We start from the raw sequence: 17,666 nt of genomic DNA, 5'->3' as shown, positions 1-17,666 counted from the left end.
AAACGCAGGAGGATCTCTTGAACCCAGGAATTTGAGGCTGCAGTGAGCTATAATTGTGCCACTGCACACCAGCCTGGGTGACAAAAGTGAGATCCTGTCTTAAGAAAAAAAGAAACATGGACTGGAGGCCATTAGTATTTATTCCCTAAATTCATGATTATCGTGGTCTTGGAATTATTATTTATTATGGCTTTGCTTGAACACCAATAATAAATAACTTGTTATATCTTGGCACATAAGAGGTTTTTTCTAGTTAAAAAGTTTAATTCCAAATGTAAACCTGATGTAGGTATATATGTTCATTTGCTTAGCAAATATTTACATACACCCAGTATGTGCTGCTATCACTATTTTAGATTGAAATATGGCATTGTTTCAGGCTGAAATGACAATGGCTTATGTGGTAAAAGTTTATTAGTTTAAACCCTGTTAATGTAAAAACCTGGAAAAAAGCCACACTGAAGTTTACCCTGTACCCTGACTATGCAAATAAAAATATGTGACTAAGAAAACGAATAGCGCAGGAAGGATGAACAAATGAACTGACAGAACATACTTTTTAGGGTACTTTTTTTTTTGTGGGACAGAGTCTCACTCTGTCGCCCAGGCTGGAGTGCAGTGGCACAATCTCGGTTCACTGCAACCTCTGGCACCCCAGGCTCAAGCAATTCTCCTGCCTCAGCTTCCCAAGTAGCTGGGACTATGGGCGTGTGCCACCATGCCCAGCTCATTTTTGTATTTTTAGTAGAGATGAGGTTTCACCATGTTGGCCAGGATGATCTCGATCTCTTGACCTCGTGAGCTGCCTGCCATGGCCTCCCAAAGTGCTGGGATTACAGGCGTAAGCCACTACACCCGGCCACTTTTTAGGGTACTTTAAAGGCATTCATTCATTTATAGGAGAACAGTTTATTTAATCACTATAAATTACTCTTCTACAAAACAGCGCTTTTTAAAACCCAGTTTTATTATATATGCCCTGAAAACAATAGTACTTCACTAAGATATTTCCTGGCTTAGACCCCCCATGGTTCATGATGATCCTCCAGTTAGTCTCCTATTAATAAGCTTTCACTAGTATTGGGAGGTTTGACTCTTTGGAGCTCTTTCTGCTGCCCAATTATAAGTCTTACAATTTGATAATGTCAAAACCATTAAAACACCCTTTTAAGGTCCAATGAGCAGAGGAGCTAGAGAGTTCTAATGGTGGCAGATGATGCTTTTCACAGTAAAAGGCAATGTTATATGGAATTTGTAGTCTGATTTGGGATGGAATCCATGTCTGCCACTTTCGAACTCACCTCTGGTAAGTCACATAACCTTGATGTGCCTCAGTTTCCTCCTCAGTGAATATAGGAATAAGACTCAGAGATCTATCCTGAGGATTGCGCATAAACCGCACTTCACAGCGTGTGACCTAGAATAGGCACTCCCGGTAGATTAACTTGCTTTCCTTTCTTGCTTGTCTTGCCACATGTTTTCACCATTACAGTTATCTATTTGGAAAACAAACATCCAGAATGACAATGTAAATGAGGATTTCTTCCTGGAAAGCCACACGCTTTATGTAACGTAAATGACCTACTCTAATTGCAGGTTATATCCAGGCATGTAGAGGACTTATGATCGCTGCTGTCAGCCTGGGCTTCTTTGGTTCCATATTTGCACTCTTTGGAATGAAGTGTACCAAAGTTGGAGGCTCCGATAAAGCCAAAGCTAAGATTGCTTGTTTGGCCGGGATTGTGTTCATACTGTCAGGTAAATAGTAACTTTCTTCCAAACAAGGTACTTGATGATGTTAATGAAATCACCCTAACTATAGTGCTTTCCCTCTGATACTTGTTAGGGCTGTGCTCAATGACTGGCTGTTCCCTGTATGCAAACAAAATCACAACGGAATTCTTTGATCCTCTCTTTGTGGAGCAAAAGTAAGTACTCTTCTCAGTTTGTTTCTAGCTCACAGAAAATGTATGTAAATTAATCTTCTCAACTAAGAGACATGAATTTCCTATACAGCTTTTGAAAGTGAGACGTACTGATAAATGGTAACCGATGACATCATTCAAGATTAAATGTGTAATGTGCCACATAGGCAAAAGATGCATTTAATTACTTTGCTAGTGTTATGGTGTCTTGTCTCTAAGTAGTTCGAGGCATCAAATTTAGAACTATAAACTTCATCATCTCTGCTTTACGTCATAAAATTGAGGTCAAGTAAAGTGAAAGGGTCAGACAGGGAGAAAAGAATGATGCAGTGTGAGAATAGAAAATTAAAAGCTCGCCTTGATTGTTGTCTACTCAAAATGATATTTGCCAGACGCTGGTTTCTGGGTGTTTTAAATTTGCTCTGTTAACTACTGTCTTAACAAGCTTCACCTAATAAACCTTTATAAGGAAACTGTACACAATGCAAGATTTTTAAAAAACGCTGTAGGAGGACAGCAACTTTACCCAGATGTGGCTGGTCTGTGTTGCAGATGAATGCTTTGGAATTAACAGATTGGTTCGCTTGTTGGTGTTGTTTTTAAACTATTGGCTGTTGCTTTTCATAGTTTTCCTAGGCTTATTTCTTTGGATTGGGAAAACCCCAGGGATACCAAATCAGAATTAATATATTACATATTTTGTCTTACCGGAGACTGTATCTACATCCCTCCTTAGGAAGCCAGACATATATATGTGTGCATTGCTATCAATGAGGCTGGAATTTTATTTTAGACTTTAGGTCAAATATTGTAGAATTTTTAAGAAGTGTATTACTGAAATAACTAGTCAGCTGGGCTTTACTTTCTTTCTGGTGGTTTTAGGAATCTTCAGGAAATTGATTTTCTAGTTCTGCCTTAAGTGTAGCTTATGCATAAATAGTAAATGCTTACATCATGAAATACAATGAAAATAATAGCCCATGTTGAGTCCGTACTAGGTGCCAACCAGAGCATTGCAAATATCATTTTATTATTTTATTTTATTTTATTTTATTTTATTTTATTCTTACAATAACCTTATGAAGTAGGTCCTCTCAGTACTCTTTTTTTTTTTTTTTTAATGGAGGAAGGAGGCCAAGTAATGTGTTCAAGGGAAGTTGGACCAAACGAGTAGGCTGGTTGAACTGTCAATTAAATCAGGCAGTTGAACCTCAGAACACTGGCTCTTAAAATTCATGATTTGTAATATTTCATTATTTTGTAATTTTTGTGAAATATGCTGCATATACTGTTTAAGGGGGTTTCTTTTGTACTTTTTTTTTTAAGAGATAGGGCCTCTTTCTGTCATTCAGGCTGCAGTGTGGTGCTATGATCATAGTTCACTGCACCCTTGAGCTCCTGAGCTCAAGTGATCCTCCCGCCTCAGCCTCCAGAATAACTGGGACTACATGTATGTGCCACCACACCCGGATAATTTTTTTTCTTTTTTTTTGAGACAGAGTTTTCGCTCTTGTTGCCTAAGCTAGAGTCCAGTGGTGTGATCTCAGCTCACTGCAACCTCCATCTCCCAAGGTCAAGCGATTCTCTTGCCTCAGCCTCCTGAGTAGCTGGGATTACAGGCACGCACCACCACGCCCAGCTAATTCTTTTGTATTTTTAGTAGAGACGGGGCTTCACCATGTTGGCCAGGCTGGTCTCAAACTCCTGACCTCAAGTGATCCTCCTGCCTCAGCCTCCCAAAGTGCTGGGATTACAGATGTGAACCACCATGCCCAGCCTTTTCTAGACATTTAAAAATAGATTTTATTCAGAAATTTTATTAAATGGGAAACAAAAACAAATGTTTTAGACCCCAATATAACTTTTTTATCCCCTGCCTATGATACAAAAGCATGTCTTGATTTATTAATTTTCTCCTAACTTATTTATCAAATGAGATTTGCACAGATGCACATAGCAGCAAACATTGAAAGCTAAGACTGTATTTCTGAAACTTAGAAATATTTTAATGATATTTAAATAAAATATTGTATTTAAATGAAACAAAAGAAGACGTACATGAGGCCAACAAACATATGAAAAAATGCTCATCATCACTGGTCATTAGAGAAATGCAAATCAAAACTACATTGAGATACCATCTCACGCCAGTTAGAATGGCGATCATTAAAAAATCTGGAGACAACAGATGCTGGACAGGATGTGGAGAAATAGGAACGCTTTTACACTATTGGTGGGAGTGTAAATTAGTTCAACCATTGTGGAAGACAGTGTGACAATTCCTCAAGGACCTAGAAATAGAAATTCCATTTGACCCAGCAATCCCATTACTGGGTATATATCCAAAGGATTATAAATCGTTCTACTATAAGGACACATGCACACGAATGTTCATTGCAGCACAGTTTACAATAGCAAAGACCTGGAACCAACCCAAATGCCCATCGATGATAGACTTGACAGGGAAAATGTGGCACATATACACCATGGAATATTATGCAGCCATCAAAAACAATGAGTTCGCGTCCTTTGTAGGGACATGGATGAACCTGGAAACCATCATTCTCAGCAAACTGACACAAGAACAGAAAATCAAACACCGCATGTTCTCACTCATAGGTGGGTGTTGAACAATGAGAACACACGGACACAGGGAGGGGAGCACTACACACTGGGGTCTGTTGGGGGAAAATAGGGGAGGGACAGCGGGGGGTGGGAAGGTGGGGAGAGATAGCATGCAGAGAAATGCCAGATATAGGTGAAGGGGAGGAAGGCAGCAAATCACACTGCCACGTGTGTACCTATGCAACAGTTTTGCATGTTCTTCACATGTACCCCAAAACCTAAAATACAATAAAAAAATAAATGATACAGTTGTGCTTTAGGATTCGATATCATAAACATGCAACAAACCTGTATTTCTCATGGTTTATTTTATTCAACACATCGCTGACTTTTGTGTATTATCTTTTCTATGTACTGTTTTTATTTTCCTGACAGTTATTAAGGATATCTTTGTCTATATCTTAAAAATCATTGGAATCTTTCCTAAATGATCAAGGTTAATCTGTATACAAACAATAACTTAAAGCTATCTTCGTGCGATTGTTTTCTGTGCTTGCTGTAGCTCAGTCAGTCACCTAATTCAGTTTAGTGCCATTGGAATTTCGTATTCTCTTTTCAGATTTTGGTTAAACTCAGTTCAGTCACAAGGTGCTATGAGAGGTTTTCCTCTTTTTCAAATTCTTAGTGCTACATTGAGCTATTCCATTCTCGTTATAGCTTGGCATTTCTCTTTCCATCTCTGCCCATTCTCTCTCGGTCTGTATTCTCTGTGTAAAACAAATAATAGTACTCCTCTGATACAATTGCTGTGAAAGTTGAAAGGAGGTATATATCTATATATATAAATAGATAAATGTGATTGACACAGAGCAAGCACCTTATATTAGCTCTTATTGTACTATATTAACTCTTATTAAGATTGCTTTTTAATTCTGTATAGTATGTAAGATGTGGCTTATCTTTATAGATACCTTTATTAACTCTTTTCTGAGATGGCTTAAAAATATAACACCTACAATTCACCAATTTACCTTATGTAATTAAAAGCACAAGGACCAGGGGTCATGAAAAACAGCACTGCTTTTACATTGGTGATATTTACAAATAGCAGCCCCTGGGCTGGGTGCAGTGGCTCATGCCTGTAATCTCAGCACTTTGGGAGGCCGAGGCGGGCGGATCACGAGGTCAGGAGATCAAGACCATCTGGCTAACACCGTGAAATCCTACCTCTAAAAAATAAATAAATTTAAAAAAAAAAAGCAAATAACAGCCCCTTCGCATCAAGGTCTATCGAAAATATAGACTATAAGAAACCTGATATTGAGAATGAGTTGACTCCTTGAGATTGGGACATTCTCTCCTTCATCTCTGCTTTCCCTGCAGTGCCTTTCACAAAGAAAGGTCCTCCATGATTTCAACAAAATCCAGCTGGATCAAGGAATTATCAAGGCCTGAGAACTGTAGATACCATCAGATTCTGATTACCCCAATGATAGAAAGAGGCACAAAAATGACATGACACCCACAAGAACTCAGACCTCATTTAAACAAAACACACTGGTATAAGAACTAATAAATTAGCTAACATGACTTCATTAGATTTCCCTTTATCAACACCTTCTAGTAGAGGGGATAAAAACTAGGAAGACGAATAAGCTATAAATTGGCCATCAGCACAAAATGAACTGATTTCCTGGGTCTGAAATGGCATCATCTTTAAAGCAAGATTTTATTTTGGCTTGTTCTAGGGATAGCACTTTGGCTAGCATTTGCTGGAATTTGATAATTGATGCTTCTGTTTTTGTTTGTACATGAACTTAGGAATACGTTGCAGAGTCAAAGCTTGTGGCAGGGCCAGCCCTAGGTGGGTGGCTGGGATGTGGAGGATGCCACTATAGGAATGTTCTGACTATTCTTTGGTGTCTTAATCAACTGGCATGAGAATTAAGTTCCTTGAGGTCAGAATACATCTGTACAACTCTGTCTTCTTTGCCTAGCACAGTACCTAGAAGTGAAATTCTTAATCTGTAGACCTAGTCCTTTCGGAATTAGCAGAGAAGCTTCCCGTTGTCTCAGTGGATAGAGGGAGCCTCCCAGAGGATGGAGCAAGAAGGCTCTCTTCTTCCCGTTATTATCATACATTAATCTTATAAAAACTAGCTGCCACTAAATACCATCTCTCCCTGCAGGAGTGTGTGGATTTGGGCCCTTAGGAAGCAGAGTGAGAGACAGCTACTTGCCACATGTTCCAGTTTAAATTTCTGGTGAGCAAATACTTGCTCTCCAATACCTAAACCCTAAAACTTTGGAAAACAGTTTAGACCTCAGAGCATGATTTTGTTGTTCTTGCTTTGCTGCTGCTGTTGTTTTTCTTCAGATTTGTATGTTATGTTAATTGGATCTTCTTTGTAGATTTCCAGGATAACTCTATATATAAAGGCACATCTTGGTTGCCCAGGTTAGGAAAACACAACTAAAGCTCATGAACCAAGTTCCTGCTACATTCCTGCTATGTGCAAGGAACTCAACGGGAGCTTTGTTGATGAGAAAAAATGAGTGCCTTCTAGCATGGAGCTGGAGTAAAGATTGCAGCAGGCACGCAGCGGGCAGCCTGGCACTCTGTGTTCAGTGGCTAGTTCCTCTAAATGCCCTTCCTTTCCCACCACGTATCTGGGAAGATTTTTCTTCCAAGCTACCATCATTTGACAGAATTGCAATCTGTAAAGAGTTTCATTGTGTTCTGCTATTTCCCCATTTTTCCTTTCTGTTTGCTTGCTTTCATTCGATTTCATTTCATTTTATGATTATGTTTGCTGACTCCCGCATGAGCTCTTGTGAGGCTTTGAAAACTGTTTTTCAACTTTTCCCTTTAGGCTGTGTCAAGCCGACCTCCTCCTTTTTATTAAAATGAAACCTAACAAATTAAAAAAATCTCCTACAAGCTTGTAGTAATAGGTACTCCTTAGCATGATTCACCGTACCAGGATGTTCAAATGTAATTACATTATTCCCACCATTGTTTTGCTGTCCAGACCACTAACTTTCTGAATGTCCTGCTTTGTTGCCTTAGAGAAACTATTCCAAGTAAGAATTGATCGACATTAAGAAACTTCTTTTCAAATCATGCAAAGTGAAACCATTTAACCTATTGCTTTGGTTGAGGAAGTAGAACAGAATTGTCTCAGACTTAGACTTATTTTTTCTTATATGAGATTTACCATTAATATTTTGGACCAGATATTCTCTATTCTCGTGTTGGGGTCTTATCCTTTAGGCTTTTTTATTTCCAGACTTTTCAAAATCACGTTGCACTTCTCATTCCTGGCATTTGTTTGGTTTCTACTTTAGGATTTAAGCTTAAGTAGGCAAAATCTTTTCAACATTGTGGCTATTTAGTAGTTAGAAATAACTACCTACTTTCAGACAAATTCTCTCATTCTTGTTGTCAAGTTGAATGGACAGTAGACGATGTAAGAAGGAAATTTCTAGATTATACGGATTTTCCTGGGTGAGGTTGAAAAGAATATTGACCTCACCAGGTGTCCTTGTCAAGATATTTAATTTCTCTCTTCTGTACTTATTGTAATTTAATACATTATGAATGTTTGTTTATTTAAGTTGTTCCATTCATGAGGTTATCTGGAGGATGAACTAACGTTGATCTCACAGATTCTTAGGAGATTCTAGATAAGTGCCAAGTGGTAAGAACAAAACAGAGTTCAACTGTTAAATATTAAGAAAATGTTATTCAGTGGTTTCCGTTTGTTCAGAAGTAGCGTAGGCCACCTCAGATCACCAGAATCACTTTGATGCTTTTGTTATGCTAGAATGACTTGAAAATCTACTTGGGAACTAAATATTTGTTGCTCACTTTTGTTTTTACTGACCGGTTTGTATCATGATTTCTGCCAGTGTGCCCTGCTTTCTGGTAATTCAGCTCTAACCCCCATTGCTCCTCTCCTTTCCACGTCCCGGCTAACCTCTGATCAGCCTTCAGGACCTGCATCTGGGTGGGGTGTCCCTGTTTTGGGTGCTCCCTTTCCACCTCATGCTTCCTTTCATCCTAACCCTACCGGGTGGTTTGCACCTGCTTATTTATTGGCTGCTCTCCTAAACAAAACCATCAGCATCTAAAAGTCAAAACCACACGTTGCTCGCTTTGGAATCTCTTGTAGCTGACCCAAGCTCCATGACCCTTAAGCAAGGATGGTAAATCTGCAGTAGTGTAGGACTGTCTGCCCATCTGCATCTCTCCTAGAATAGTAAAAAGGAATGTGCTTGTGGTGATCGCTTAAAGGAACAGGGAGAGGCAGCATGGCACTCTGTTCAAGAATAAGGACTCTGGATCCAGACCACTGATAGTAAACCCTCGCTCTGCCACTTTCTAGCTGTGTAACCTTGAAGAAGTTACTTATCCTTTCTGTACCTGGTGTCCCTCATCGGTAGAATGGGGATAATACATACTAGGAGGTTGTTGTAAGAATGAAATGAGATAGTACACTTCAGCTGTTTAGAATCATGCTAGTACATAGTAAACACTTACTTACTAAATGCTAGCTACTATTTTTAGGGATGCTGACCCTAATGCAGAGTATATTAATGTATAGTACATTACCTTATGTAGTCTGTTAAGGTTAGGCACAGAGGAATGTATGTTGAAATGTTGGAAACCTAGTAGAAGAGATAATTGTTTTAAGACATTTGGCTCTGAAGTATAAGGCACATTTGAAGGGGACCTAGCATGAGAGCATAAGGCTTGGCTGGGTGTGGTGGCTCATGCCTGTAATCCTAGCACTTTGGAAGTCCAAGGCGGGTGGATCATTTGAGGTCCGGAGTTCAAGACCAGACTGGCCAACATGGTGAAACCCCAACTCTACTAAAAATGCACAAAAGAGCTGGGTGTGGTGGTGGGTGCTTGTAGTCCCAGCTACTCAAGAGGCTGAGACAGGAGAATCACTTGAACCCAGGGGGTGGATGTTGCAGTGAGCCAATTCGCACCACTACACTCCAGCCTGGGTGACAGAGTGAGTGAGATTGATTGATGCCTCATCAATCAATCAATCAAGGCATGTGTAGTTTAAAAATTACTGGTTATCTCTGTTATAGCATTGAGTTAGAGATAAGTAATCATTTAAAGTTGTCAACTGGATCGATACTCTTGGCTCAATTCTAAAATGTGTTCAGACTGAATGAAATGTCAGGTACGCTTTTGATTGACCCAAGCTTCTTTTGTTGCAAGCCCGTCTGTATATTTTTACTTCAGCACAAAGCCATGTATACCCACATCCACACACGGATTCTTGACACATGTTTAGCAATACTGGCAATGCCCTAAGGCATCTCAGGGCAGTATTTGTTGTTTTAGGAATTTCCCACCTTGAAGCACAGTCCTCTCTGGGATGCCAGTTTATTCAGACTTCAAAGTTTGCATGTAAACCTGTTATTGTGACTACTGTGAGTATTATGACTGAGCGCCTCATTTCTCACGTAAGATCAGGGCCAAGCAAACTCCCCAATTATCCACACACCGATAGAGATTGATGGCATGGATGGTGCTGGGCAACAGATTTGGTTTTGAATTGAACTATGTGACTCTGGGAACATGAGATGTTCCTTTTACAGTTTACTTTGGCTAACATTAGATTTAGTCCTACTGTGGATGGTTTTTAAATTTCTGTGAATAGTTTGCAGGAATTAGAACTCCTATGTAGACACTCACTCATCACTTTACACACTGTTAGGCAGATGGCGGAGAGGTGAAAGGTGAGGTTTTAGAGTTTGACTCTGCTGAGATCCTGGCTCTGGCCCTGGCCCTTGCTCTACTGTGATCTTAGGTAAGATGCAGTGGCCTTGACTGGATAACAGGGATAGTATTTCCTGTTCTGAATGTTAGAGGATTAAAGAAAATAACATATTGGGGAAATATGGGTCTAAAGATAGGAAATTTCAGTTAGATAGGAGGAATAAAATATGTACATAATTAAATATGCATTTATATGTGTAGACCAGTTTTATATCTATTTATAAATTTATTTCAGCATTCCTGATTGCCTAAATATATTTCCTGAATTTACCTTTGGACAATTTGTAATGTATTAGGTGGGTGCAAAAGTAATTGCAGTTTTTGTCGTTACTTTTAATAGCAAAAACCTGAATTACTTTTTCACAGACCTAATATTTTTGCTTCCCTAATTAGTTACTGAGCTAAATAAAATCCTTGCGACATGTTCATTTTAGAAAATAAAAAGAAAACATCTATAAAGCATCCACCACAGTGACACATGGTAGGTACTCAATAAATGCTACCTATTATTAATATATACAATTTATAGAATTCTGAACTACCCTAATGAAAATCACGGTGCATGGAAGGATAATGGGTATGTGTCTGTTATAACCTAGCCATAGAAAAGCAGTTTTTTGTATAGGTACCCCTCCCAGATGTCTTTGAGTTTCCTAAATATAAGACTTCTCTATGAAGTTTCCATATATAAGTAGACACTTATAATTTAAATTATTCCATCCCACTTTAGCCACCATTTGGGAGGCACCTGCCACTATTTTTCAAGTCTTGTTGGATCCTTGGGTAGGAAGTCCTGTGGCATCTGCCAGACTGTAGGAGAGAACCCAGCAGAGGGGGAGGCTGGGAGTCTCATAAAGGAGGCTGGACCATGGCAGCCTCAGAGAGATACACAGGATGAGTGGGCACCCCACATAACTGGGGCCCCAGAAGAATGAGGTGTATTTTGGGGAAATGCAGGTAATTGCTTTAGAATACTTATTTGTATAAAGATAAAATCAATTCATGCAGTTTATAGATTTTGGATTGTATTTAATGTAAGACGATGCATTGAAGAAAAAGTTTTATGTTAGACCAATAGAATTCAATTTTGAAATGTTAACTTTGATAATATATGAGTGTACTTTCTGGATTTTAAACTCTTTTTTAAAAACTTATGTAGTTGTTTTAAGGTGGAAAATATCTTTTGGCTGTTCCTACTCTTGATGAAAATGAGGAGCAGGACAGTATGTTTGCAAAAAACACAGTATTGAAGGATGGCAAAAGACCTGGCTCCTAGCTCTGTGACCTTCTGCAAGGTCACTTCACTTCTCTGGGGATCTAAAAAGGATGAGGTGCTTTTGTTTGTTAAAACCTACCTTGCTTTGCTTTGGGACGGGCTGCTCTTTCCTTTTTCAGCTCCAACATGCCCTGATTTTAATTGGCATCCTCACCTCTTTTTGTACCAGATGAAAAGGCAACCCAAGGGCATTCAGAAAAAAATTTCATGCCCTGAAGCTCTTGAGCCACTGAGAATGTAATGAGCCAAGGAGAGAGAAAACTCCCATCTTTCTGAAATGACAACTAAAAATATGCTGCATTGATTGGGTTTTTTATATTTGTAAAATCTTTTACTTAGCTGAAGTGTACATAAAAGGAGGATGGCGCCAATTAAGAGCTTCAGTTTGGAATCACAGTTATGGGTTTTAAATCCTGGGTCTACTATTTACTTAGCTGAGACATGAAGGAACAAGTCATTTAATCTCCCAGAGCTTTAGTTTCCTCATTTGTAAAATGAGGATAGTAATACCTATCTCCCAGGTTTTTGATGAAGATTGAATATGGTAGTGTTTATTAAAAAAAAAATCTTAGGACAGAAAGGTCCTAGTACAATGACCTGACAGTAACAGTAGCTATTGTTAGCATGGACACTGACTTGAACCACTTATGAGTGTATTTGGGAGAACTGTGGTCATGTTTACCTTGCAAAAACATGCTCTTGTAATTCTATTGTTTCATCACACTTTACTGTAATTATTGGTTTAATGTCTCACTATCCCCACTAGACTATCCAATCTGGATCTGTGAGCCAGGGCCATGTCCCTCTTATCTGCCCCGAACATCTGATTAGCACAATACCTGGCATGTCATTTCTGTAGAGGTAACTAGAGGAGGCTCTACCAGCTCCCCATGGCTGGCAAACCTAAATGAGAATAGGGATTGGAGTTCCAGGAAGACAGAAGTGGGAGGTGAAAACAAGAGTTGTTCAGCATTCCATTTCCTTAGGATTACTCTAAAGGCATGGCTAAAATATGAACTGAAGTATGAAATGCATCAGAATGAAGATCTGCAGCTGCGGTGTAGCCGCTCAACAGGAAATGAGAGCCATGGGCAACAGCTTACAGTACCACATACAGCTGGGTGGAGAATCTTCACCTTAGATCCTTACGGTTTCCTTTTTGGGAAAATTATACGTGGTTATCTGTGTTTTAATTTCTGTTAGAAGTAAATTTGTTCCCCATTCCTCGGTTCTAAAGTCACTCAGTGACTTTATTAAAGTATAAGATGCACAGCTTTTGATTAGTCCATCAACCAAGATCCTCTAAAAACAACATTTTCCTCCATAAATGGAAGTTAATCCTCAACCTGCAAGTCGTGGATATGGATCAGTCCAATGTCATGTAGATTTGCAACCTTTCAGAATAATGAAGAAACTTTGGTGTTGGTCATAAAGAGGGTACACTCTGAGTAGGAAGGCTGGCTGAGGGCCAGGAGGATATTGCTCATGAAAGACCTGCAACAGAGAATCTGTAATTTGGATAATCTTACCAATGTGTTGAAATCAGCTTCTTAATGTTACCAAAAAGGAAGAAAGATTTCCAGACAGAGACTAAATAAGTCTCCTAATCAATGTGAAAGAGTACGTGCCTTGGGAACAAACTGGAGTGGATATTATGTTAATCTCTTTCTCAATACTGACTTTCAATAACACACGTCAGTTTTTGCCAGATATACACTGAGAGGTGTGAATTGAAGTCACTGTTAAGTTTATGAGATGTGTCTTTCAACAGATAGAAGGAAAAGACTTGGAAAGAGACAGAGCGTGTCACAAGAGCCTTCACGTCCAAATTGTTAAAAAAAAAAAATACTTGGGTAGACATGTGGTTTCTGAAATCATCTCTAAATTGATACTATTAAATGTTGTTCTCTGACATAATTCACCCTGAAATTCAAATGGAAATGATTTTTTCCTTAGAATAGAGTCAATATGTAGTGACTTAAGATATTTTTTTAAAAAGGCTCACACCTATAATCTCAGCACTTTGGGAGGCCGAGGTGGGTGGATCAACTGAGGTCAGGAGTTCAAGACCAGCCTGACCAACATGGGGAAGCCCCGTCTTTACTAAAAATACAAAAATTAGCTGTGCGTGGTAGCGCACACCTGTATTCCCAGCTACTCAGGAGGCTGAGGCAGGAGAATTGTTTGAACCCAGAGGCGGAGGTTGCAGTGAGCTAAGATTGCACCATTGAACTCCTGTCTGGGTGGCACAGTGAGACTCCATCTCAAAAAAAAAATACATAAAAATGATATATTTTAAAAAGGTGTTAAAAAGTTATTAATATAAGCCAAACTCATGATTCTTGAATTCCTCCAGAAAGTTTCAATATGATTTAAATTAACGTAGACCCAATTGGTCATCCGCCTGGGTAATTTATCCTGTGATTTGTAGCAACATTGTGTCTGTGTTTGTAACGTTCCTTTCAGTGAACTCATTGTGCCAAGCTATGCTTATGATTTCTATCACCTTCATGCCAACTGGCCACTATTATTAGTAATTAGAGATTTATTTATAATTAACGATGGTATCTGGCACTGACATTCTATTTTAGTGAAGCTCAATATTTTCAGAAAAATCTCAGACCGTGTTTCCATGGCATATCTACACCAAGAGTAATATTAAGCTATAGTTTCAGGAGAGAAGATAGCTAGAGAAAAATAGAAAGTGTCATACAATTATAATCATCCTATAATAGTGTACTTCATGCAGAATTTTTCAGTAGTGGGCATTCATTTAGTTGTCAGCAGTAAAAAGGCTGCCAACACACAGATCTGATGCCATCTTCCAGGATTTCCAGGTGTTTCAGGGGCCAAATGACGTGCACCTCCAGTTTGGCAGGCACGCCGTTTGTTGTCTGTGCATAATCTCATTAAAACAACATAAAAGCAGGACTGACTGCAGAAATCCAGGGCATCTTTCTGGATATGTAACACAGTATTTAATGAAAGTATCTTTTCTGAAACTCCCAGGTCAACACTCCTGATCTGGCCAACTCTTCTTTTTCACCTGTGCACTTCCCTACTCAGTCCTTGTGTGTGTGTGTGTGTGTGTGTGTGTGTGTGTGTGTGTGTGTGTCCGTGTGTGTGCGCGCGCATGCGCGTGGAGACTGAAGGTGTTTTTCCCCACTACACCAACCCTCTGTCTCTGCCATTGCCCCTTAAGGGAACCTGCTGAACTTTCTGGGATGCTAGAGCAGTTAGTGCTCCAGAGCAGGAGGAGGGGCTTCCCCCTAGTTGTTCTGTCACAGCTGTTCCTTGCCCCATCAATCACCCTGATGTTCCAGGAAAGGCAACACAAGAGTGAGTAAAGAAAGGGTCACAGAGCAGCATTTATTGTGCATGCACGTAACTCAATCCCAATTAAAAATGCACAACTGAATCGCATGTGCCTGATAGATGTGATATGTGTCTTAAAATCTTGAGGATCACTAAAATAGGATGCCAGTTCCAGGTACCATGCATGGTTGATTAAATGCACACTCTGCTTCCTGCTTCCCTGACTAGTGATGGGCCCACTCTGTTATATCACTTTGCCTGCGACTCAGACCACAACAGAAAGCCTGCCCATGTGCAGAGCCAGAGTTCACATATAGTGACACTGCAAGTAGGAGGGTGTGCAGCAAGGCTCAGGAAGACCCCAGGCAGCACTCGGTGGCCTCAATCTGATACCAAAGCCTGGTCTTGGCCCTTGAACTTGGCTCCCCTGCACCCTGCGGAAGGAACCCAACCTTGGGCCCTGACTTGCCTTCCCCTGACCTCTTACTCTCCTTGCCACATCTCCTCTATGGATTCTGTGTGATCAAAACAGACCCTCTGACCCTGGCTTTATAAAGCACCTAGATTTATTTTGCCTTGCAGTAGAAGTTTATGGGACCCAAATCAGAGTTACTCTTTATAAAAACAAACAAAAACCCAAAACCAACCTATTCTTCAGATAAACAAACATGAGAACACACACAGTCCCTGAAATTTGAGTGTTCTTTTCTTTTCTTTCCTTTTTTCGAGATGGAGTCTTGCTCTGTCGCCCAGACTGGACTGCAATGATGTGATCTTGGCTCACTGCAACCTCCACCTCCTGGGTTCAAGCAATTCTCCCACCTCAGCCTCCCAAGTGGCTGGGACTACAGGCACCTGCCATCAGGCCCAGCTAATTTTTGTATTTTTGTAGAGATGGGGTTTCACCATGTTGGCCAGGCTGGTCTTTAACGCCTGACCTCAGGTGATCCTCCCACCTCGGCCTCCCAAAGTGCTGGGATTACAGGCATGAGCCACCGCGCCCGGCCTTGGTGTACTTTTCTCATTCCTTGTTCTCTGGGTGGCTACACCTCCCCTAAAAGGATTTCCTCTAGTCCACTACTGTGGGTGATCTTGTTTTTTGTTCTCAGTAGCACTGTTCGTGCCTTTGTTTCATGGCCTTCCCAGGGGAAGGACTGTCTCGTTTATCTTTGCATCTGCTCCTGCTGCGGTCATTAGCAGAGCACTGTGACCTGCCATCTGGCAGATGCTTAATAGCAATTTATCACTAAATGATAGCTATTGATTGATCTCCCCACTAGACTGCAGTGATTAGTGACGATTTGCACATAGCAGGTGCTCAACAAACATTTACTAAATTGAACTAACATGAAGGCAAAAGCAACCTTTCGTTTTCCAACTACGGTCTGCCTAAATGATTTGTCCTGCAGAGCAGAATAAAGAAAGCTTGGCAAGGTCAAAGCAGAGTCCAGAGGAAAGGTGCTGGCTGGGTCAGGACGCCCTGGCTGTGACCACTTTTGCTTTGACCTTACCCCCGTGGATGCCCTCATTTCCTTTCAGGATGTTGGGATGGTTTCATGGCTATAAAAACACTTTGGGGAGAGTTTACAGTGTTTTACAGACACAAGGTGTTATTATTTCCTTTAAAATTCCAATAGCAAAAAAACATAATGAGTATTTAGTAAATGTTGACTAGCAGTGTTAAATACTGTTTACTCCCCAAATAAGTGAGCTGTAATACTTGTGTAATGCTTTCTCACAGGTATGAATTAGGAGCCGCTCTGTTTATTGGATGGGCAGGAGCCTCACTGTGCATAATTGGTGGTATCATATTTTGCTTTTCAATATCTGACAACAACAAAACACCCAGGTATGAAAAACAGACAAAAAAATGACCTGTTAAAAAGTAGAATGCTATTCTAAATCATTACATGTGGGACAAATTACAGGTAGTTCATGTGATTCTTAGAAACTTCCAAAACCCAGGATCGGAAGATTGGCAGTACAGTCCATTTTTTAAAGTTTTACCATTATTATATTCCAAAGCAAATTCTGTCAGTAGAAATAATGGTCTGAATATGAGGACATGTTCTTCCCTTCGGCCTCATCAACATAGTTTTCCTCTAGGTAGGCAGGAATGTTGATGGCCTCTACTAAGTCTCCTAGGTTCCAGGAAGATGAGTGTTAAAACATGGTTTTGAAAGAGAGTAACTGAACAAATGGCCAAGTCATGAGATTCTTCTGCAGAGATTCTCCATCCTACCAGTTATTCAGAAATGATACTGAAAATACTTCTTGGGGCAAGAAGAGAGAAGAAAGCTATCTGAGAAAGAGGAAGACTTACATTTAGATATGGAAGAGGAAGATTTACATTTAGATATTGCCAGAGACGGGGTGAAACAGTTTCTTCCCATTTTTGTTTGCCCTATGTGTAGAATAGACTCTACCAAACTATGTTTTACCTTTCAGATATGCATACAATGGGGCCACATCTGTCATGTCTTCTCGGACAAAGTATCATGGTGGAGAAGATTTTAAAACCACAAACCCTTCAAAACAGTTTGATAAAAATGCGTATGTCTAAAAGAGCTCACTGGCAAGCTGCATCTTGAGTTTGTTATAAAAGCGAACTGTTCACAAAATGATCCCATCAAAGCCCTCCCATAATTAACACTCAAACTATTTTTAAAACATGCATTTGAAGCATTTGTTGATTGTATGGATGTAAATGTTCTTGCACAGTTATATACTAATCATTTTCTGTTGTGGCTTTCTATAAAAAATAAACAGGTTATTTACAAGA

At 39.8% G+C, this 17,666-nt stretch overlaps 1 protein-coding gene across 4 annotated transcripts in view; it reads left to right on the top strand.

Moving 5' to 3' along the window:
• The window catches only part of CLDN10 (claudin 10), a 165,311-nt gene extending 147,645 nt beyond the window's left edge, over positions 1-17,666 (top strand). For all 4 annotated transcript variants that reach the window (XM_012458618.3, XM_012458617.3, XM_064362231.1 and 1 more), the window contains 4 exons: positions 1,597-1,758; positions 1,847-1,928; positions 16,626-16,733; positions 17,333-17,666. In XM_012458618.3, coding sequence (XP_012314041.1) covers positions 1,597-1,758; positions 1,847-1,928; positions 16,626-16,733; positions 17,333-17,447 — 467 coding nt within the window. In that variant the 3' untranslated portion in view covers positions 17,448-17,666. The remainder of the gene's footprint in view (positions 1-1,596; positions 1,759-1,846; positions 1,929-16,625; positions 16,734-17,332) is intronic.

This window comes from Aotus nancymaae, unplaced genomic scaffold (genome assembly GCF_030222135.1).
Source record: "Aotus nancymaae isolate 86718 unplaced genomic scaffold, 86718_ANA_hifiasm-v0.15.2.pri h1tg000048l, whole genome shotgun sequence".
In the NCBI taxonomy this organism is placed as follows: domain Eukaryota; kingdom Metazoa; phylum Chordata; class Mammalia; order Primates; family Aotidae; genus Aotus; species Aotus nancymaae.
This window is presented reverse-complemented; position numbering and strand designations above follow the sequence as displayed.